Source organism: Pelophylax lessonae (assembly GCF_965119305.1).
Source record: "Pelophylax lessonae genome assembly, chromosome: 1".
NCBI lineage: Eukaryota > Metazoa > Chordata > Amphibia > Anura > Ranidae > Pelophylax > Pelophylax lessonae.
The window spans coordinates 493,510,707-493,534,563 of record NC_138768.1 but is presented as its reverse complement, the minus strand read 5'-3'; the positions used below and the strand labels follow the sequence as shown (position 1 = coordinate 493,534,563).

Below are 23,857 nucleotides of genomic sequence, written 5' to 3'. Positions count from 1 at the left end.
TGATATGGGCAATCCTCTTTGCTGTGCCCATTCATATGTGGCTTTCTGCCCCAAATGTCCAGATTGCTTGTGGGCCCAGTTGGCCAAGTTCATCAAGACAGGATCAATTGGCACAACTGCATTCACCTTGGCAATTTCGTCTGCCACTCTGTTATAGTTCTCAAAGTCTGGGACCAGGAGCACATGTGCATCAACATGCCCCACTTTTATGGTGCGGGAGTGAGCTTCCTTCCAGATGAAATCCCAGACTTTCTTGCCTCCCCACACCACCTTTCCATGAATCAACCATTCATTGGACTTCCACGTGGGCATCCACGTTGTCAGTCCTTTAAAGACCGCCCAGCTGTCAGTGTAGATACTGACATGGGAAGAAAGATCCTCCTGAAGAGTCATCACTACAGCTTTCAACTCTGCATACTGACTGGACCCTCCAATTCCGGTCTCCTGCAGGACTGTGTCTGTACTCGGGTTGTAGGCTGCTGCTGTCCATTTACGACCAGACGAGGTGACTATGGCTGAACCATCAATGAACCATGCTGACTCCTTCATCTTATCTGACAGAGACTCAAAGGGTGGAGCCTCGTGAATGGGGGATGACTGCAGCACAGGAATTTCTTCTTCTGCATGGGTGCTGGTAAAAGTGACAAGCCCAGCCAACTGTTTTTGAAATGTCTCTGACATCCCCAGCTGCAATACCCCCTCTTTCTTGAAGGTACCACTTCCATTTCATCAGTGTTTGGTTCTGGGCTACAGCTGCCCTAGTGGTCAGTCCATTATCTCTCACCCATCCTGCTATTGGCAATGCAGTATGGATGGTGACTGTGTCCTTTCCTGTAATGGTCTCTACCTGTTGAAGTGCTGTGTAGGCCCCAAACAGGTACTTCTCTAGGGGAGTGTATCTCTTCTGTGCCCCTGTAAGTTGTTTGGACCAAAATCCAATGGTATTGCTCTCAGTCCCTTCTTTTCATTTGGCTGCCACAGACTCCAAGATATTGTACCATCCTGCTCAACTACATCCAGCTGAAATGGTACTCATTGTCTCACAGGTCCCAATCCTTGATGCTGCAAAATGGCTTCTTTAGCAGCCAGGAATGCGGTCCGCTGCTCTGAACCCCATGTGAACTCAGTCTTTTTTCTTGTGACATTGTATATAGGCCTCAGAATCAGTCCAAGATGTGGGATGAATGATCTCCAGAATCCCACAACTCCAATGAACTTCTGTGCCTCCTTTTTGTTAGTAGGTGGCAACAATGCCTGGATAGTTTGCACAACTGTCTCTGGAATTTTCCTCTGTGGCCCAGTCCACATCATTCCCAGGAATTTCACCTCTGTGGCAGGTCCTTGGACTTTGTCTCTGTTGATAGCCCACCCTCTGTTCTCCATGTACTGTATCAGCAGGTGCAGTGCTTCAGTTACATCTTCCTTTGTTCCAGAGATCATGATGTCATCAATGTAGTGAAACACAGCGACTTTCAGATTTAGGGTGCTTAAATCTCGGGCAATCAGTCCATGACAAATCGTTGGAGAATGAAGGTATCCTTGAGGAAGGACAGTGAAAGTGTACTGGCGGCCATTCCACACAAAGGAAAACTGGTTCTGACACTCTGGGTCTATTGGAATCGAAAAGAAAGCATTAGCCAGGTCTATCACAGCATGATATTCTCCTGCCTCTTTAGCAATTTTCTCAATGATTGAGATCATATCCGGTACAGCTGACTTTAATGGAGGTGCCACTTTGTTTAGACCTCTGTAATCCACAGTCATTCTATAAGTCCCATCAGGTTTCTTTACTGGGAACACCGGAGATGAGAATGGACTTACAGCAGGTCTAAGGATCCCTACTCTTAACAGTTCATGAATAGTCTCCCCAATTTCTTTGTGGCCTCCAGGAAGTCTGTATTGCTTGAGACAGACTGGCTTCTCTGGTGGAGGAATAAAGACAGGGGTCCATTTTGCATGACCTCTGACCACAGCCTTCACCGCCCTGACCAGATACGTTTTATCAGGATACCCGAATGTGAATGTACCTTGTTCAGTCTGAATAGACTGACCTTGAAGTACATCCATCCCAAGAATATTTTCAGGTAACTCTGATACCAAAACATTTGTCCAAAATCCTGGTCCCTTGCCAATAGCCAATTTCACCCGTGTCCTAACTGCTGGTGTAGTTTGCCCTCCCAAACCTTCTACATAAATCACTTCTCCTTTGTGATGGGAAGGATCTCCTTGCAAAAGTGTAACTTCAGCTCCAGTATCCACTAAAGCCATGACATGTGTAGGAGGAGACGACTTCCCCCACCATACAGTGACAGGTGCATATGGGCGTCGGTCTCCTGCTGTCACTGTTCTTATTGCTATTACAGGAGACCCACCTTCCCTTCATAAAGGATAAGGGACCTCCCAATCCCCTTTTCTAATTCTCTCTAACTCCTCCCCAGGATAAAGGTAATTGGCTTTGGGTTCATGTTCAGTTTTGGGAATGGGTTTGGGACTAACAGGAGGGGTCTGTTCTGTTGTCTCTAAATCTAGGCTGATGTTATCTTCACTAGGAGTAGTGTTTCTAACCCTGACAGTTTTCCCCACTAAATGTTTCCACCGCTTAAAAATTTCTGCAGTAGAGATGCCATCTATCTCACTTTTAGGTACTCCTGCCTTTAATAGGTCTACCCACATTTGTTTCCTAGAGATAACTAGCCTGGTTTTCTCTTCACCTCCTGTCTTCTCTCCCACATTCCCTTTCTTCTCTTTAAAAGTCCTTTTCAGCCTGTTCTCTGCCTGTCTGACCTTATCTACTTCCCTGACAGGTTTTGTTTTAGTCTCCTCTAGCTCCCCCAACTGGCTTAAAAGGGTTGTTGCTTCATGAATTTTGCTGTTTAAACCCAGGCCTCCCAGCAAAGACAATAAAGGAGCCCTGAGATTAAATGGTGCAGACTTCATTAGCTTAGAGCGCAGAGCAGACGTGAAGGGTTCCATATCTGGACCCATCCATTCTGGAAATGTATTTAATCCGGTTATACAACCCATCTCTCACTAGGATTAGCGTATACTCGGACTATACCATCTCTCACGAGGTCTAAGAGTGAAAAATTCACACTAAACTCTCGGGCTTTTCGCATGGCCTGACGCAATTGTGGATCATGGGTTAACACTCCCAAAGCCACTGCTTCCTTGCCTGACAAAACAACACTGTCCGCCCCTTCATCCCACAAACGTAAGAGCCAACTCAATAGGGGTTCCCCGGACCTTTGTTTGTATTGTTTTGCCAGCTCATGGAGTTCAGTTTGTGTAAACTCCCTGACTTCTTCAAATTCAACATCTCTGGGGTTGCGATAATGCACCTCCCCATCTGCCATATCCTCTCTATCATGTTGCCTTTTCCTATGCTTAGTAATGAGAGGTCTGGCACACTTTTTCTTTCCCATTGGATGATCATCATCAGAAACATCAAATTCTATCTCCTCATCCTCACTATCATTGGAGGAGACATCCTCACAATCCCCGTTTTGGGATGTGACAATGGCACGTACCCTGGCTTTACTAACAGGTTTACGTCCCTTTCTTTTCCTTAAGGCATTAATTGATTTGGTCATGAGGGCTGCACACCGCTCTTGCAAATCATCAGCCCTACTAGCAGTTGAACACACACACTCTGAAGCAACTGCTAGCTGGTCTTTCAATAACTTAACTTCTGCCTCTGCCTTCTCCCTTCTCTGTGATTCTGTATAGAGAGCATGAAGAAAATACCAGCCCACTGTGGAAACTGTCCTCTTCTCTGCTTTACTTAAATCCAACCCCTTAAGGCTAAAATCTACAAAGTGATCTGAGATTTTATCACCCCAAATCTTATTCAAAGGAGAAGCATACTTTGCAAATTCTTTAGCAAGAGACTCCCACTCATCGTCTCTGGCCCAGATAGGTAAACTGCACATTTCCTTCTGGACACCAGAAACCTCTGCAGCCTTGCTTTTCCTAAACAGCTTACGCAGCATTTTTTTTTTTTTTTTTTTTACCTAGCACAAGCTACACAACACACCACAGAAAACAAACAGGTCTGTTTCATGTGAATTTATAGCGCAATCGCGGACGGAGCCCCCAAATGTTTTGCGTGCGTTTCTAGCAAGGTTACTTTGCGGTACAACCAAGGAAACTTAGACCTTTGTTGTGTATAAATGTGCTTTTACTATGCAAAAACAATCTGTACATACAAAACTATTACAATGTTTAGGAGCATAATACAAGACTAGCAGATACTGATAAAGATAAAGCAAATATACTTAGCTAAAAGAAGTTTGCAGCCATGGAGTCCCGTTTGCTTTCGCACATGGCACAGGGAAAAGTCAGTAGTCATCGCTTCATGGATGTTTCGTTTGAGACTGACTTCTTGCAGCTTTGAGCAGTCATTTAGACTTGTGATTAAGGAATAGACCATCCCCCCAAACCAACACCATTTGTCCTGAGGACAAAAGGGCTGTTTATCCATTGTACAGTGACTTTGAAGGGGGGGGGGGTTAGGCTTGGCCAAACTTCCTTCCAAATTTTTACAAAAGAAAGGTATCATTTAGTGAGCCACTGTTAAATATGCAATTTCCACAACAGATGGTAAGCACGTCCGCATTGTCCCCCCTCCGAATTCTGGCTCATATTTTTATAAATTATAAAGGTTTTTTTAGTATAGTAATGCTAGCCATAGTTAATGCTAACTATGAGTTCCTGTTTTTGGATATTGGCAAAAATGGCCGCAGACGGAGTTCGCTCGTCGCCTTCATAACGGCACTCTGAACTTGCCATCCAGGGAGCAAACCATTGAGGGGCTGAGCTTTGTGTTTATGGCAGATGATGCTTTTGCACTTGGGGAGCATCTTATGAAGCCCTTCCCTTAAAGGAACCTCACCCCCGGGCAAAGGTTTCCGTATATTCCTAACTTCCATACACCTGGCACTCTACAAAATAGATCACGTGGTCCTTTGTTGCTGCATTTTACACAACTTTTTACGCAGGAATGCTGAGAACTATCTAACTTTGCAGCAACTGGATACTGACCCTGCCATGCCAGGGCCAAGTGGAGAGGCACAACCACGTGAGCAAGTGGAGTCCATGACCTCAATGGAAGTCGGCCGTTCTGGATTGGCATCCCAAAGAGCCCATGATATCCGTCAGCAATATCTAGAATATTTTGTGGGGAGAGGGGCTGTTTCGTGGCAGGAATTACTGCCAGACACAAGATAATTTTGACATATCTAATAATATTTCTGCAATAAAAAAAATTTAAATGATTCTGTATTGTGTATTCTAATAATTTAGGCACATATCAAAAAACAATTTTTTTTGGTTCATCATGTGTTATTTATGTGTGACTTTAGAAGAGTTAATACATTCATCAGTGTGTTTTATCTACTGTTGTCTCTCCCCAGCTGTTCAAATGCGATATGGCCATGTGTTTTTTGTTTACCAGTGGTGTAAAAACAAGGGCCTTCTGCACCCCTTTTAATTTCTACAAACCCTTTCACACCCAAGGTTCATCCAATGTCACCTTACATTGGTGGTCATTGTCCAGAAGGTGCCCATACTATATATTTATTGTAATACATTAGTGTAATAACAACTTACCTCCACCTGTTATGTTGTGTTCATTTATGACATCCTTCTCACTGCCCACCAACGTAAGGAGATGTCATTGTTATGTGGAACTTGCTCAGTGTTGAGATCGAAGTGTTATATATAGGTAATGTAAAGTGAAATAGACAAACGAACCAGCAATACACTATATATTACACTGATTGCTACTGCCCATCTCAATGCCATAGAGAATCCTAGGAGTGCTAGTACTTTTAGTGCCGGGTCACACTTGTGCGATGCGGGAAGGAGCCTTTTCCCGCATCGCAAATGCACATCTGGCAGTTCACACTGCCATATGCGATACGCAGGGGGTGTCAATGAAATGTTAACGACACCCCCAGTTTGATCGTATATCGCAGTGTGATCTGACAGTTAGCACAGGATCGGATTGCACAAGTGTGAACCACTGTGCGATCCGATCCTGATGCGGCTGAAAAAAAGGGTCATGTGCGACTTTTGTGCAGGTGCAGTGCGAATTTAGCCATACAAAGTGTATGGCTGAATTCGCACTGCACATCCGATCGCATGTAATGAAGGAGCAGTGCGCTCCGATATTACATGCGATCGCCGCACACGCTATAGTGTGAACCGGCACTAAATAGAACCTGTATTTTTGTAGACTGATTGCCACTCAGTTCACAGATATCATTGTGCATTCAGTGTACTAGTTAATATCACTTGTTAGATGTCCACTGGTCCTGAAGGCACAAACATTTTGGCCGGCTGATAATTATACACACAATCAAAACTGCTTTAATTAACATGCAAATATGTAAACAGGACAGCCATCATACATTTTGTGCTACTTTACCCAGCTTTAGACCTGCCCCCCCCCCCCCCACCGAAAGTCAAAGAAAGAATCGAACACACATTGTTGAATGTAAAATTTTTTTATTAAAACACATTCACAGGGTTAGGGTGTTGTAGAGTGCTTCATATGCATAGGAGCCCTGTCTAAAACTGTAACAAATTGGGTACACCTTTTACAGATGACGATGCATGTATTGGCCAAAAAATAGGCCATAAAATTTAAAACGAACATCGGGAAAAACAAAAACATCCCAATAAAATATATTAAAAAATAACCTTAAAATTTGGCAAGCATGGGGGGCGTGTCCTGGACGTGAGACCGAGCGGACGCTTCCTCGCTGAGCTCCGCTACCTACTCGACATCGACGCAGATATCTCCGCCATCCTACTACCTATTGCCGCAAAACCACCTTGACTGGTCTGCCCGCACTCCCACGCACAGTTTGAGGCCACTCTTGCCGGGATCTTCGACAGTTAGCCGCACGTCCGTTCGCGGCCTACCACCAGGACCGCCCGGCGGCCGTACCCGGAAGAGAAGTCGGGTGAGTCCGCAACGGCCATAGGCCACATGTAATAAGCTATACCCACCAGAACCAGGGTTCCATAAGTTCAGGGGACTTTTACAAAGCGCCACTACCCCAAGAATCAAACGTGTCTCGCCGCTGCTGCGAGACCCCCCAGCCCAGGAAGCTGCAATTCTTCTTCCATTCTGTGACCCCCTGGTGCTTCCAACACTGCCAAGGGTCCATCCTCCTCTTCCCAGCTGCAAAAGCACCTGGCCTCACAGGATGGTCTCTCCACCCTGCAGCGGACATGCTGGCTCCTGACCCTCTCACACCTTTAAACAGCCCTGCTAAGTCAAGGCCTAGGATGGACAATGGTGAAGAAACCACATATGCCTCATGGTCAGGGGGGGATACAGGGGACCCCACTAATACTATGGACACGGGTGCCCCAGACCCAATAGCATTGTTCCCTACTACAGGGCAACCCATCTCATATGTTACACTTAAGGACATGCTCATGTCTCTGAAATCCTCATTACAAGCTGACCTCTGGCAAGGTATTAAACACTGCAGGGCTGAAGTTCATGCTTTAAATAACGGAGTTACTAATGTGGAGGAACAACTCACAGCCTGTGCCCAATCATTTAACACTATGGTGGATGCTCATGCTGACGAACTGCAATGGCTCAAATCAAAAATTGCTGACCTGGAGGACCGCTCCCGTCGCAACAATCTCAAAGTGCGGGGCGTACCAGAAAGTGTGAGTCAGGCTCAACTACCCCACTTTGTTAAGGACATTTTCCTGGCAGCAGTTCCAAACTTGTCACAGGCAGACCTGACCATCGACCGCATCCACCGTATCCCCGAAACCTCACATTCCCAAGGAGGCGCCCAGAGATGTTCTATTAAGAATCCATTTCTTCCAAGTTAAGGAGAAAATTTTAGAAGTACTGTATTCAGAAAACCTGATTCCCTGCCGGATAAAGCCAGAGATGTCCAAATCTTCCCTGACTATTCCCAACATACCATGCAACGTCGACAAAATCTGGCTACGGTGACCAAAACCCTTCGTAACCATAATATTCCATACAAGTGGAAATATCCGGCTACTTTGATAGTTACCCGGGATGGGGTTAACTCCGTGATCCGGAGTTAACCCCATCCCGGGGATGAGGGTGTCTCCCTCCTCACTTCGTGGAGCATTCTCTCCCTGCATCTCGCCCACCACCTGATCGTTTCCACCATGACCGTCACCCACCTCTGAGACCTGAAGAGCGCTCCAGACCTCAACCTCCATCCTCTGAAACCCCCTGAATGCTTACTGCAACACGGATTTCTGGCATGATCACCCTGGTTCTCTGTTGAACTATTACCGACCTGCACACTCCCCCCCACCCTTTTGAGCATTTGCTCTATCACCCCCCTTAACATGTCACAGCTCCGGCTGCTCGAAGCACTTTTTTTCGGGGCCTTCTCCTTTTTATGTCCCCTGTTGGATCCTGCTACCCTCCCCCCTCCCTGTTTGTTTTGGGTACTGCAACCATCTTGACTCCTACGTCATGGAACATACTGAAATCCTCATCCAGTCGTTTTTTCTATCCTGGCTTCATGGCAACATCCTCCTACATGACTTTCCTTTTCTTCCCTGCAACTGCATTTGCCATCCTGGCCGACGTTATCCACACCACTCCAGTTCTCTATAAGACGTGTGAAACCTTTCTCATATCTCCCTATACATGGTCCACTGATGGGACTTAAGCTTCTAACTCTGAATGCCAACGGGCTTAATCACCCGGCGAAAAGAAGGACTATGTGGAAGGAAGCTGTGAATCAACAGGTCGACATCTTGACCATTCAGGAAACGCATTTCAAAAAGGACGCTACGCCGTACTGCTGCCACCCTGCATTTCCTCATGTTTTTCTCTCCTCTGCTACCGTTAAAAAATGGGGCATTCTTTTAGCAGTTAGAGACTCCGTGGACTTTGAACTACACGAATCGCATATCGACGATGATGGTAGATATATCATTCTGATTTGCTCGATTGACAAAATGTTGATGACTGTGGTATCCCTTTACGCTCCCACTGCCCGCTTTTAAAGAAAGTTTCTAAGGTGCGCAGGGGGAGCGTGTAAATGTGTGGGGACTTTAATGTTGTCCCTGATCCTGTCCTAGACTCATCCGTGGGGGGTAGGGGACGCGCCCTTTCCTTGGGCGGACTCCTGCACTCCTCGGATCTTTACGACAGTTGGCGATGTTTTCATGCTAATGAACGTGATTTCACCTTCTTCTCTCATAGACATAGAACGTATTCCAGAATTGACCTATTCTTATTGGACAAGTGGCTTCTCCAGAGGGTGACTTCTGTCGACATCCAAGATATAACCTGGTGAGACCACGGCGCTGTGGTGACTGTTCTGGATCTTGGCTGATCCATCCCCCCTACCCGTATCTGGAGGTGCAACAACAGGTTGGTCCAGGATCCAGAGTTGTCCAAACAGGTACAAACTCACCTGGAACGGTTCTTCTCGGAAAATGACACCCAGGATGTCTCAGATACAACCCTCTGGAGTACCCACAAAGCGTTTATGAGAGGCATTTTAATACAATTAGGCGCCAGGGAAAAAAAGAAACACCAACAGGCCTTGTCTTCTCTTCTCTCTGAGATTCATAAACTAGATACCCTGAACAAAACAGACACCACCACACACAGGACGGACCAACTGACACGATTGAGAGCGAACCTAAAGTTGCTGCTCATTCGTGGCCATGACAACATGTTTCGCTCCCTTAAACTCAATCACTACCACCTACACAACAAGGCAGGCAAATTTCTAGCATCCAAACTAAAGACCCGAACTTTGAAGGCTAAAATCCCATTTATTATACACCCATTTTCCAAGACCAAATTGAATAACCCACAAGATATAGCCAACGCGTTTGCCGACTATTACAGTGCACTTTATAACCTGAAAGATGATAGTAGCACTTTCCAGCCCACAGAAGCGGACATTAACAACTTTCTAGCAACCATCCGCCTCCCCTCCCTCACAGCTTCACAACTAGCCACTCTGAATACCCCATTCACAGTCGAAGAAATTTGCAAAACCATCAAATCCCTCCTGAGAGATAAAGCCCCCGGCCCTGATGGCTTTTCAAACGCCTACTACAAGTCGATGGCCCCCGTCCTTTCTCCCTACCTTCTGAAACTTTTTCAGGCTTTTGCGTCATCCTCATCCCCTCCTAAGGAATTCTTATCAGCCCACATAGTCACCCTTCCTAAACCTGGGAAACCCTCGGACACCCCTGCAAACTTTCGCCCAATATCTTTATTAAACGTAGACGTTAAAATCTATGCGAAACTGCTAGCGAACAGGATGTCTTCCCTGATGCCATCCTTGGTCAAATCTGACCAGTTGGGCTTCATGAAAGGCCGGCAAGCCTCTGATGCCACCAGGAGGATATTGAACTTGATCCACCATGCTAACTCTTCGAAAACGCCTTCTCTGCTTCTCCCTATAGATGCAGAGAAGGCGTTTGATAGAGTCCATTGGTCCTACATGACTCTCACGCTGCGTAAATTCGGCTTCAATGGCATGATTCTAAATGCAATCCTAGCCCTATACTCCTCGCCCTCGGCCCAAGTTTACACCTCGAGGATGCTATCCCGTCCTTTTTCCATCAGTAACGGGACTAGTTAATATTCAACCTCATGATTGAACCGTTAGCAGAGGCTGTCCGCTCTAATCCACATATAGTTGGTTTCAAGCTCCGCAGTTCCTCCCTCGTCACTAGCTTATTCGCAGATGACATCATCTTATCCCTCACCAACCCTATTCTTTCGCTCCCCTTTGCCCATAAAACATTGGAATCCTTTAGCAAAATCTCCTACTATAAAGTTAATTTCCACAAATCTCTTGTCCTAGACTTAGGCTCCCACATATCCACTAGATCCGAATTAGAAAAATCACTTCCCTATAGTTGGACTTCTGAAGCCATCCCGTATTTGGGATTGCAGCTGACCCCGTCCTTAAAAGATGTGGTTTCTGCAAACCTAAAACCCCTAACTCAGGAGGTGACGGGCATCCTTTCCCAAAAATCAGGAGGTGACGGGCATCCTTTCCCAAAAATCATATAAGGAATTATCTTGGGTGGGCAGGATAGCTGCTTTGAAGATGATGGTTCTCCCAAATATTTTATATATTTTCAGGATGCTGACACTTCCCATTGCCAAATCCTATATATCAACGCTCCAATCGCTCTTTAATCGCTATGTGTGGCAAGACAAGAAACCTAGATGCCCCTGGTCGCTAATAACCAAACACAAATGGGCGGGCAGACTAGGCACGGTAGACCTCTATGACTACTATGTGGCGACCCACATGACCCACATCAATTGCTGGTTCGCACCGGCTACCGATGTACAATGGGTGCTGGCTGAAACAGCCATGGCCAACGTCCCTTCCCTACCCCTACTGTTATCGGCGGACTGCTGGAAACCTCTCCCGCTGAACCAAATGCTACTAACCACACAAGCATCCCTCCTGGCTTGGAGACATACCCTGCTACATACAGACTCCCAACATGCACTCTACGATACGCATTCCGTTGGAAACATTAACTGTCCTCATCCCGTACATGACCCTTCACAAATGGATGGGTAATGGCCTACTATGGCTAGACAAAATATTAGATGGCCAGTCCCTGAAATCCCTCGCTGCCTTCCCTCCTCTGAAGCCTATACACACCTATGCATCGCCAAATTCATTAAAAGACATCCAGTGCCAACTATCCGTATTCAATCCAACTTATGGCACCATCTCATGAAAGGGCCTCTAGCATCTAAAGGAACATCACTTTTCTACCAATCAGTCCAACATAAACAGACATTCTCGAAGTCATCCTCCATGTTAAAATGGGAATCGGAGCTCCGTAAAACCTTTGACACGCCCCAATGGCAACAGGCGATCCTTTACACATACTCAATATCCCACTGTGCAAATCACTGGGAACTTTCTTACAAGGTTCTATCTCGGTGGTAATTAACCCCCTACAAATGTAACTCCTTCTACCCAACACATTCACCGCTATGCTGGAGAGACTGTGGACAGGTGGGCAATCTTGTCCACGTGCTATGGGCTTGTAAGAGTCTCACAAGTTTTTGGCGCCAAGTGTTCAGTCTAGTTTCTTCCACAACAGGCATCCTCACTCCACCAGACCCAGCCCTAGCTCTCCTTAATCTTACTATAGACAAATTCCCACTTCAATATAGGACCATTTCGGCCCATATTTTTTTGGCCGCAAGGGTCCTAATAACCAGGAGATGGAAAACGTCAGACGTACCGTCAATCTCAGAAGTTGTACATTATGTTGATTCCACATACGAACATGAACGCCTTATAGCCCTCAGGTCAGGCAAATTAGCTACCTTTCAGAATTCCTGGAAGTCATGGTCACATAGGAATAGTCACTGAATATTATGCCTTATTTGTTTCTTGCACTTGTATGATACTGAATGTGCACATGTGCTCATGTTGCGTACCCACCCCTTCCCCCTCTTTTCTCCTTGTTCCCCGATTGTTGTTATTTTTCTATGCAAAACTCAATAAAAATTCATTTGAAAAAAAAAAAAAATTTGGCAAGCATGTCAACAAAATCACGCATTGTTTTTTTTGTAAGGCTGTAGCAGCCTCCTTCATTTTCTCAAGCTCAGAGCAGCATTGTAGAGCCTCAACTGTCATCCTGGCTATAGTGCAACTAGGAATAACATGACCTGTTAATAAAAAATCATATATTAAGTACATGCCAAGTAACTAGATTAGGTCATAATATCTAAACATTTGGGGTCAAGTTCATCTTAAATTAATGAAGAGTTAATACCTACCCTGCTCTTCGGATCTTCTCCTCTCCACTCTTCTGCTGTCCAATCTTCTGCTCTTTTGCCCTAGGCTCTTCTTCTTCCTTCTGTCCTCCTCCGATGCTGTCCCCGATGATTATGCCGGTCTCCGGTCTCTGCAGCTTATTATATATCCATTAGGGGCGTGACCGCCCGATGAAGTCATCGAGAGGTCACGCCCCTATTGGCTATATATTAAGCTGCAGAGACCGGAGACCGGCATAATCATCGGGGACAGCATCGGAGGAGGACAGGACAAAGAAGAAGAGCCTAGGGCAAAAGAGCAGAAGATTGGACAGCAGTAGAGCGGAGAGGAGAAGATCCGAAGAGCAGAGTGGAGAAGACCGGATGAAGATTTTTAATAAAATTTCGTAAACGTCTCCTGTCGTTATTCACATACACTTCCTTTTATGGGGTGAATGGGTAGGGGTACTATGTACCCCATACCCATTCACATAGGGAGTGGGGTCCGGGATCTAGGGGGCCCCCCTTGTTAAAGGGGGCTTCCAGATTCCGATGAGCCCCATGCCCGCAGACCCCCACAACCACCGGCCAGGGTTGTGGGGATGAGGCCCTTGTCCTCATCAACATGGGGGCAAGGTGCTTTTGGGTGGGGGGTGCAGAGCCCCCCCTGCCCCAAAGCACCAACACCCCCCCTTGTTGAGGGCATGTGGCCTGGTGTGGTCCAGGGGGGGTGGGGCCGCTCGCTCATCCCCTCCCCTTTCCTGGGCTGCATGCTTCCCCTGATAAGGGTCTGGTATGGGTTTTGGGGGGGACCCCACGCCATTTTTTTTGCGTGGGGCTACCCTCAAATTCCATACCAGACCCAAAGGGCCTGCTTTGGAACCTGGGGGGGGACCCCCACGCCGGTTTTCCCCATTTTGACGTGGAGTTCCCCCTCAAGATTCTCACAGCGCAAGTGACCCCGCAAGTCGGATCATCCTGATAGGCTCCCATAGGGAACAATTGATTTTGAGTGGAGGCTGAAAAAAACGCTGCTAAAAGCAACGTGGCAAAACGTGCAATAACGCAAATGGAAAAAACTACTGAAAGCACATTTTTACAGCTGCTTTTTCCGGCGTCAGAACTAGCTTTGACGCACGTTTTTTCTAATGCCCCGTGTGCATGGGCCATAAAAACCTGCAAACGTCGAAAATATATGTTTGGTCAAAAATGTGAATCAGGTGCGCAAAAAAATTAAATCATGTGTCAAATATACAATCATATAGTGACAAATCTACACAAATGGAGAGAACTTTAGAAGATTTGACACTATATGATTATATAATTGACACATAATTTATAAGTTTATCGCACCTGATTCACATTATTTAACAAACAGGTAGTTCCTTTGAAGCATTACATCAAATACACCAAACAAGAAATACACTTGAAAACACATAAAAAAAATACTTACTTGGGCACAAAACTGGCTCCCCAATCGGGATCGGGATCATTTGGAGAAGAGCTTGCAAGTCTGGTCGGAATGCTGGCAGGAGATCTTGCATCAGAAATTTCAACATCCGATCCGGCTGGAGGTGACACATCCCATAGATCAAATGAGGGAACCTCTGCAATGTACATTTTTTATTAAATACAACAATAGAAGGTTAAACAATCATCGCAAATACACATATTTTTAGTATCCCACTACAAAAAAATCTGTGCCTACCAACCTTGCTGTTGCTGTGGTGGCTGCACACTTGTTGTCTCCACCATGCTGCACTCTGGACTACTGTCTTTATCTACATAATAATAAAAATGTGGCAAGTAATAAAATTCACAGAAGGTCAGTTTGCTAGGACATGGGGCACTGCTTGACAGCTATTTTCCTAAAAAATATTCAGACATGTACATGCTCAGCCCTCAAATTTTCCACTCGCCTACTCGCATTTTGCGAGTGGAAAATTATGTAGGGCGAGCTCCGGTCAGGGGAAGAGAGGAGAGGAAAGCCGGCCGAAGGATTGGATAATGTCAGCGACGGATCATCCCGCTGTAACAGCTTTAATTGTAATTGCCGGGCGCTCGCCGACATACACAGTCCCGCCTCCTAGCCCGGCTTCTTTGATAGACAGAACACCTGGCCAACCAGGACAGCACCCGGCAATTACAATTAAAGCTGTTACAGCGGGATGATCCGCCGCTCCGACATTATCCGGCCAGCAGTACTGATGGAGTTGGTCAAGCCGATTATCTCATGTTAAGGCGAGCCGGTACAAGGGAAGGTGGGATGGATGGATGGACGGCTGCCCTGGGCGTCTGTGTCATGGGAGGTGGAGGGGGCGCTGCCAGGAGTTTTTCTGTGACTAGTGACAGGAGAGAGCGGGATGTGCTCTCTCTCTCTTCTCGCCGGGCTTCACACTCCTGTCAGTGTATAGCAGACATCATATTGGAACTTCTTCTCCCCTTAAAGAGTCATAGTGGAGGTGGAGCGGAGGAGAAGACAATTAATTTCTAAAGCTTTGCACGGACAGCTGGCGGGAGAGATGCGGCTGCAGAAGGGGAAGAAGATTGCGGCTTAGGAAGGACACTGGATGTGAGATCGGGACTATACAGAGTTTGTTACCCCCTCTCCTCCGAGTCAAAGCAAGCAATGTGGAAAGGGGGCGGGTAACAAACTCTGTATAGTCCCGATCTGACATCCAGTGTCATTCCTGAGCCACAATCTTCTTCCCCTTCTGCAGCCGCATCTCTCCCACCAGCTGTCCGTGCAAAGCTATAGGAATAGGCTTCTCTTAGGCTCCTCCTCCACTCCTCCTCCGCTCTGACATATGAAGAGGAGGATCACAGAGCGATGTGCCGCGCTGTATCTGAGGTCTGCATGCTGGAGGAAAGGGAGAACTACACTGGGGTACAAATCTTATCCTGTCACCTCCCAAATTCCCATCTCAGCACAACCCCCCCCCCCCTCCTAGCACAACCCCCCATCTCAGCACAATCCCCCCCCCCTCCTAGCACAACCCCCCCATCTCAGCACAACCCCCCCCATCCCCCCAACCCCCCCCAATGTGGATGGAGCTGACACAGGCGATGCGCCTCTCCTCCTCTTTTGCAATTCTTTTTGTTTTAATTTTCGTTTTTGCCCTATTTAAAGGTTACAAAAAGAATATGGAAATAATATGATTTTTTGGATAGAAAATTTGTTGCAATAAAGAAAATTCGTTGCAATCAAATGCATATATAGTTTACTGTGGATTCCTGTCTTTTAATGTAATATACAAATAAATCATCAATAGATTGATCAAATCAAGACATGACCAAGAAAATAAAAAAAATGGAAAGTTTTCATATACATTATAATCTATACATTTCTATACAACATACACCAAATCCAACCAAAACATATTGCTTGATAAAATAAATAAACTTACTTTTTTTAAGAATATGATGTATGTGACCAAGCTGGTTCTTGCTCCCGATGCTTCAAATCATCTTTTTTTCGTATTTGGTCTTTTGAAAGCTCAACACCATACATTTTATTTAAACATGCTACCACCTTGTCCAGAATCCGGTCTTTTCTAGAGTTGGGCCTTTCATAGTTATCCAGCCTGCCATCATAGTCATGTTTCTCCAGTATGGCAACCATCTCCACCATTTCACCCTTGCTCATAGGTGTTGCTTTTGTTTGTTTTTTTGGCCCAACCACTTCGGCCTTCACTTGTAGAACTCTGAGATTCTGCCATCTCCGCAACGAATCTTCCACCGACTCACGTGTGTGTCGCATGCAGCCTAATATTCGGCATGTACACTCCCCTGTGTCAGCGCGCCACTGAAGGCGGAGTTGACGCATGCGCTGTCTTTAAAGGACGCCAGATCTTTCGGTCGACGATTCGCTATCGGACAAATCGTTTGGAGGAGCACGATCGATCGGCGAACGCAAACAAAGGTACGACTTTAGATTCAAAAGTGGGTGTTTTCGGCCCTATACAGCTTATATTGGGCCTATCTTTATTATGTGACAAAATACATGCTCTTTTACTATGTTTTGTGTTGTGTTGTGTCTTGCAGGCATATACTGTACATCATCAGCATGGTGGATAAATTCACCACTCTTGAATTTTTACAAAGTTTTATTGATGAGTACAGGAAACTGCCCTGTTTGTGGAAGGTTAAAAGCAAAGAGTATTCAAATAGACAAAAAAAAAGGAGGCTTATTTGAAATTAGTCGACATGTACAAAACCATTTACCCAAATGCCGACATCAACTATGTCAAACAAAAAATTGCCAACATCCGCACAGCTTATAAAAGGGAGATACCCTTAAAATTAAAAAAACTGAGAAGTCTAGAGCTGCTGCCGAGGAGATCTATGTACCCAGGCTATGGTACTTTGAGAGCCTGCGGTTCCTGACGGAACATGAGGAATCCAGGCCATTCCTGTCCACGCTCCCTTCCACGTCGGCAGAGTGGTGCCAGCCAGGAGGAAGATATCCTGGATCCCAATTTGACACAGGTATGGCATTTCACAATATATTGTCTGCAATAAGCATAATGATGGAAAAAAATAATTTTCAAGACAATAATTGACCCTTTATGTAAAGTCTGCTATTTGGTTAAAAAAATACAACAAACATGACTTTTTATATACAATACACTATAACATTCTAATAAATTGTTCATTTCATCAACAGGAAAGTGTCACTGTGGAGGAGGCAGGTGTCAGCCAGGAGGCTGTGGAGGCATTTGGATCCACCCAACCTCCAGCAAAAGGGCACCAGAAGGTAAAAAATGTGGACCAGATCACAACTGAGTTCCTCAGCCAGGCCTCCATAGCCCTGAAGAGAAAGCCGGACGAGGAGGAAGCATTTGGCCTTCTGATGGCAAATAAGCTCAGAAAATTGAAGGTGCCGCAGGGCCAAAGGGCAGAGCTCCTCATCATGCAGGTGCTGCATAGAGCAGAATTGGAGGAACTAGAGGAACACACCCACCTCTCCAATTCTCACCCATCCCCTCCACCGCCACCACAGCAACCCCAGCCACCACCTCCACCACAGCCACATGGCAGTCAGTGGCAATATGGCCCTCCTGATCCCCATATCCCCTCATGGCCCCATGATTACTGGTATACCCAATTATAATTGCCCCTAATTTCAAACCTGTTATTTGTGTTACCCCTTTTTATTTATTTATAGTTTATATGAGGCGGAAATGTCCTTTTTTTTTTAATAGTTTAAATACAGAGAGTATTTATATATTTATGTTGGATTTTCTTAATTTATAAAATAAATATGATGATAAAAAAACTTCTTGCCTATCTTTATTTTTTAAAATGTAGAATATTGGGAGTAAGCAGCAATATATGTTTTATGCATTAATTCCAAAATGAATAAAGGGACACATCAATAGTTAGTTAGATCTTTGCAGTCAAAATACAAAGAGAATGGTGAAGAGTTTAAAATATTTAATTTGAAAAATACATGCACCATATAGAATAGCCAAATCATTATCATCATTATAACAGAACACATGCCTTTTTAATTGTAAAGTATAGAATTTTGAGCAGCATCTTCCTTCTTCTCACATTAACCAAGATGAACATGTGCTCCGCATTTCATATATTTTTTGGACTGCCGCGAGACAAAAGTTCTTTCTTGATAAAATGGCTAGTTTTCTTGAATATTCTTCCGGGTCGTTATTTGGTTCCGATCATGCGTGTTCCGATTAGTAGATTTTTGTCTGCCGAAATCTGTACTGACTGACGGAAAATCAGCCGTTGTGTTGACGGCCAACAAAAATTTTATAGCCCGCACAGAGTCGGTTGTCGAAAGCATCATACTAACAAGCCGAAAATCGGCCGATCGGACGTTGGCCGAAAATTCACGGCCAACTATCGACACGTGTGTACGGGGCATTAGTTATCGCGAGACCAACACCCATCGTCACGCGGAGGTACTTTCGCCCATCGGCCCAAATCATAGCTAGAGTCTCGCTATTTTGGTCAGGGTAGTCAGGGCTTCACCTTCCCAGAGGCCTACACCCCGCCATCATCCATGGCACAGCTTAGGTCCAAATCATAGATAGCGCCTCTACCAGCCGCTGGGGTTTAGCAGGGCCTCACTTCCCCCGTTTCCCTAAAAATTTTCTCCCGGGTCAAAAAAAAAAAAAAAGCGCCAGTTAACGCCCTGTCGTATGAGTTTTTCATCTCCACTTTTCCTTCCATGTCATCTCAGCATGTCTCGCGCATCAGACCAAGGAGACGACTTCTCCCTGCCTAGCACGCCAGCCAGGCCACCCACTCCGGTTTCCGTTTCCGTTGCAGGAGGTAGCCAGGTTCCGTCAAGTCCCGGTTCTATGAGGACATGGACCATTCCCAAGATTGCCGCCAAGTTGAGACGGAGGGGGATACCATTTCCGGCCACAGCCAGGAAGGCGGAGTTGTACAGGATCTTGGTATCCAACACCGTCAACCCGCAACCAGGGACTGACGCACAGGACAGTGTCAAGGACGCTTCAGCCGAAATCCAGGCCACCATGGCGTCTTTTCTGGCTTCCGTTAGTAGCCTAAATTTGAGGTTGGAAAAATTAGAATCCCCGCACCGGCCTCCGCAGCTTCCCCAGGTTCCCTGCCCTCTCAGGTCTTTGGCTTGCCAGCCCCTCAGGGCACCTTCGCAGGTACGCCAACTCCTTTAGGCCCCATTTCTCACATTATTACACCAGCACAAATGGTCCCGCCCAACATCAGGAAAGACATTCTGGAGGGGAAGGACGTGAATCTTATGTCGCTGTTAATTGTGTCCCAATACATAGTCCAGAGCAAGACCTATAATTATGGGGACCTGTCGGTGGTTCTGAAAGCCAAGGACCCCAGACTGAACAGGAAGCTGTCCATTCCCGAGTTTGTCTTGGCATTCGGTCTGTTCAGGGATGTGGTCTGCTTTAACTTCCCTCATCGCAGAGAAGAGCTGGACTTGTATCTACACAAGTTGGTCGACCTGGGGCATAAGTACGGTGGCACCACCTTCTACGATTATCACCGCTCATTCTCAGCCAAGGCGACGGCCACCTTTGCCCAGTTCAACATCAGGATAGATTGGGGCCAGCTGGACACCGAGCTGTTCTGTCGCCATTTTGCCGGGCTCGTGCCACCTGCTTGCGCCACTTGCGCATCAAACTCCCACTCCACCAACTTGTGTGCCGTTGAGCCCAGTTCTTCCGCCGCCAGCGAGGTCACCCTGGGCCCCAGCAGGTCTGATCAGAAGTCCGCCAAAGATAAATTGGGGAGACCGATAGTGTTCTTGGGCAAAGCACAGGTATGCAACCACTTCAACGCGGGTGGCTGCAGCTTCAGCACCTGTAGGTTGTTGCATATCTGCTCCACCTGCTTCCGGGCACACGCCAAGTCCATGTGACCCAGTCGCCTTTTTTCCCCAAAAGCTGACTGACCGAGGTGCAGGTCGATTCCCTGGCCTTCTTGAAATCCCATCCCTCTCCGGACTTAGTCGAGTTTTTAGTTTAAGGCTTCACGAGAGGATTCCACACAGGTCTGGTGGCACTCCCGTCAGGTTCAATCGAGTGTAAAAACCTACAATCAGCCTCGGCTGACCCAGCTGTAGTCGACACTCTTTTGCAAGCAGAAGTAGACAAGGGTTTCATGTTAGGGCCTTTCTGTACCCCTCCTTTTTCCTGCTGGCGAACCAACCCATTGGGGGTAGCCACCGGGAAATATAACAATAAAAAACGATTGATCATAGACCTCTCGGCTCCTCATTCCATCTCCATGCCAAGCCTCAATTCTCTTATTCCCTCTGAATAGTTTTCACTACAGTACACTACAGTGGATCACGCCATTCAGGCTATCCTGAAAGCCGGGAAAGCGGCTTGGCTCGGGAAGACGGACATTTCCAATGCTTTCAAGTTGCTGCCCATACACCCATCACTGTGGCATCTGCATGGTGCGAAATGGAGGGGGTTTTACTATTTCGCCATTCCCCTGACCTTCGGGGCCAAAAGCAGCCCCAAGATATTTGATTTGTTCGCAGAGGCTTTGTGCTGGCTCCTATTAAATATCGGTTGCTGTCCAGTCATCATCCATTACCTAGATGATTTCCTGACAGTGGAAAGTCCCACAGCCACTCCACTCAGCCTGGTTAAAAACACACTCTTTGGCACTCTTTTCGGCCCTAGGGGTTCCGGTAGCCGAAGACAAAACAATAGGTCCCTCCACCAAACTGACCTTCCTAGGCATTTGCCTAGATTCAGTCGCCATGCAGGCAAGCCTGCCCCCGGACAAAGTTCAGAGGATCAAGGCAGAGATTGAGGGGTTCCTCGTTAGAGGTTCCGCATTCCCGGAAAGACCTCCTGTCTCTTCTAGGTTCCCTGAACTACGCCATGAGAATTATTCCCCAAGGCCGTGCTTTTGTCTCCAGGTTCCTCTGTCTGCTCCCTGGCCTCCCGCATGACGGGAGCACTATCTCGTTGGACGGGCAGGCCAAGGCGGACTTGTCCATGTGGAGGCAGTTCCTGGCACATTGGAACGGGGTGAACATGTTCATCCTGCCTTTTTCCGACCACTCCCCAGTCTTATGGACCGATGCGGCAGCACATTCAGGGTTTGCAGCCATTTGCGGGGTCAACTGGTTCAGAGATTTTTGGCCACCCGAGACTGCCAGTCTACCGTCTTTTAACCGCACTTCCGCCCTTTTCGAAATTTATCCCATAGTGCAGGGTTCGTACGGTCCTGGAAATCCTGGAAAAGTTTTGGAATTTTTAGATGACACTTTCCAGGCCTGGAAAGGTCATGGAAAATTGGGAAACACACTAGGTTTTGGAAAAGTCATGGAATTAAATTACTGTGGAGGAGCGGTGGGGAGCGGATGCTTAATTATTTTAATTATTTTATGATAATTATATTGCCACATACTGTATTTACATTTGTGAGTTGGGAAACTCCGCGCCTCGGGCCTAATTGGATATATAGTAAAGACTGCTGCCTCCCTATAATATAGTCCGAAGACTATATGGCGTAAAAGAAAGAGGTAGGGGGTGGCGCTGTCTGGTGGTCCAAAAAAGGGGGGGTTTGTTACTAGTGCTATCACTAGTCACGTGTAACAGGTATAAACCCAATATGTAAATTAACAATGAGGTAGCTATTGTGTCAAAGTGCCAAGTGTATGTAATTCACCCTAAAGGTGCCAAATGCTGTATATATAGAAAATGGATGTAAATGACACTTGAATGTCAAGTAAAATATTGCACAAGTGTGATATAATCATAAACAATTATAAATGCAACCGTGCATAAGTGATATATCTATATAAAGTGACAAGTGCGAAAGTGAATACTGACAATGATAATACAGTATAATTGTATAAAACTTAATACAACATAATGCATATAGATCTATGTGCAATCGTGCTTAGAAAGTAACTCAAATAGTCCCCCGCATCACTTCCGGTTCCCACATCGAGGCTTGGATTGCATAGCGCTCCGGACGCTCGACTTCCCTGCCTATATATCACCCACGTTTGTGAGTACTTTTACCCTGCCTAATCAGAATAAAGCACTGTATTTACAGTTTCACACTATGTGCCTCTTTATCGTTTGATCCCTTGCTTTATACACACCCGGAGTGGACACCCCTGAAACTCCACCAGACCCATACAGTACACAGTCGATATCCTTTAACCCTTGGATCACCAGGGACCTTTTCAGCTGTCCCCCCCAGGACCTGGAGTAGATGGGAGGATTTATCCATCTTATATACCCACCTTTTCGCTCCACTCCCCCTTTTTCAACAATTCCATCTTGGTGGGCCCTCTTTATGTACAGGCCTGCCCGAACCACGGTTTCGCCACGCTTCAACCGTACTTCTTTAAATGGTATAATTCGCTCTGTTGATTCCCTGACCAAAAATTTTATTTATACTGCTTTAACCATGATATATAATTTATGTCTCCAATTTGTGATTGATGTTGTTGTAATAAACATCAGATTTAAACATGATATTCTGCTTCTGGTAGATATTATACACTTGGCATATGATACCAATTAGTATTAGTGACACACCTCATGTAAAGTCCCAAAACTCCCCCTCTTTTTTCATATGATTAGGGATGGAGGCACATTGCATCGTGTACATCATACAAAGTACCAAATTCCCCTCCGTATGCCTTCGGTGGGGGACACCAGATGTGGACCTTTTGGCCTCTCATCTCAACCAGAAGTTCGTTGCGAGATCTCGGGATCCTCTGGCAGATGTCACGGACGTTCTGGTGGCTCACTGGGGCCAGTATCATCAGATTTTATTTATTTATTTTTTTTGCCTTTCCCCCAATACAACTTTTGCCGAGACTTCTTCGCAGAATCAAGGCAGAAGGGATTCCAGTGATCCTGGTGGCACCAGACTGGCCTCATCAGTCCTGGTATGTGGATCTGGTAAGTTTGGTAGCTGACGCCCCTTGGTGGCTTCCTCTCAGAGAAGATCTCCTGTCTCAAGGACCGATCTTCCATCCTGCTTTACGATCGCTGGCTTTAACGGCCTGGTTATTGAGAGCCGGGTTCTAAAAGATAGGGGTTTGTCGGAATCTGTGGTTCCTACCTTGTTAATGACCAGGAAGTCTACCTCTCGGAAAACTTACAATAGAGTTTTTACAAACGGTGTTAATAAACGTTTGGCCTTGGGCACTATTAAGGGTCAGATTTCAGCTTTGACCACTGGCCATTAATTCCTTGGTTCGCACATTCATGCAGGGAGTTTGCCACCTGGCTCCCCCAGTGCTTTCCCTGGAGCCTCCATGAGATCTCAATCTGGTGCTGTCGACCCTTCAAAGACTACCGTTTGAGAATATTCTCTGAAAGTGTTCGTTTTGGTGGCAATTAGGTCTGCACGCAGGGTCCCGGAGTTGGCTTTGTTGTCCTGTCAGTCTTTCCTTCCTAAGGTCGTGTCAGGGTTTCACCTGAATGAGGACGTTGTGTTGTCTTTATATCCTCCTAAGCCTAAGCATCCCAAGGAGGTTGCTTTGCATTCGTTAGACGTGGTTCGGGCCATCATGGTGTACTTGATGGTGACTGAGTCAATTTTGGAAGTCGTATT

The 23,857-nt window shown here is 46.1% G+C and overlaps 2 protein-coding genes across 2 annotated transcripts in view; both read left to right on the top strand.

The window, feature by feature from the left end:
• UBXN6 (UBX domain protein 6) overlaps window positions 1-23,857 on the top strand; it is a 391,844-nt gene that overhangs the window by 26,680 nt on the left and 341,307 nt on the right. The gene's annotated exons all lie outside the window — the stretch shown is intronic.
• LOC309544503 (uncharacterized protein) lies at window positions 19,488-20,174 on the top strand (the record flags this gene model as incomplete). The annotated part of the gene is made up of 1 exon (XM_082243408.1): window positions 19,488-20,174. One exon carries the CDS (start codon window positions 19,488-19,490, stop codon window positions 20,172-20,174), a length of 687 nt encoding a protein of 228 aa, XP_082099534.1.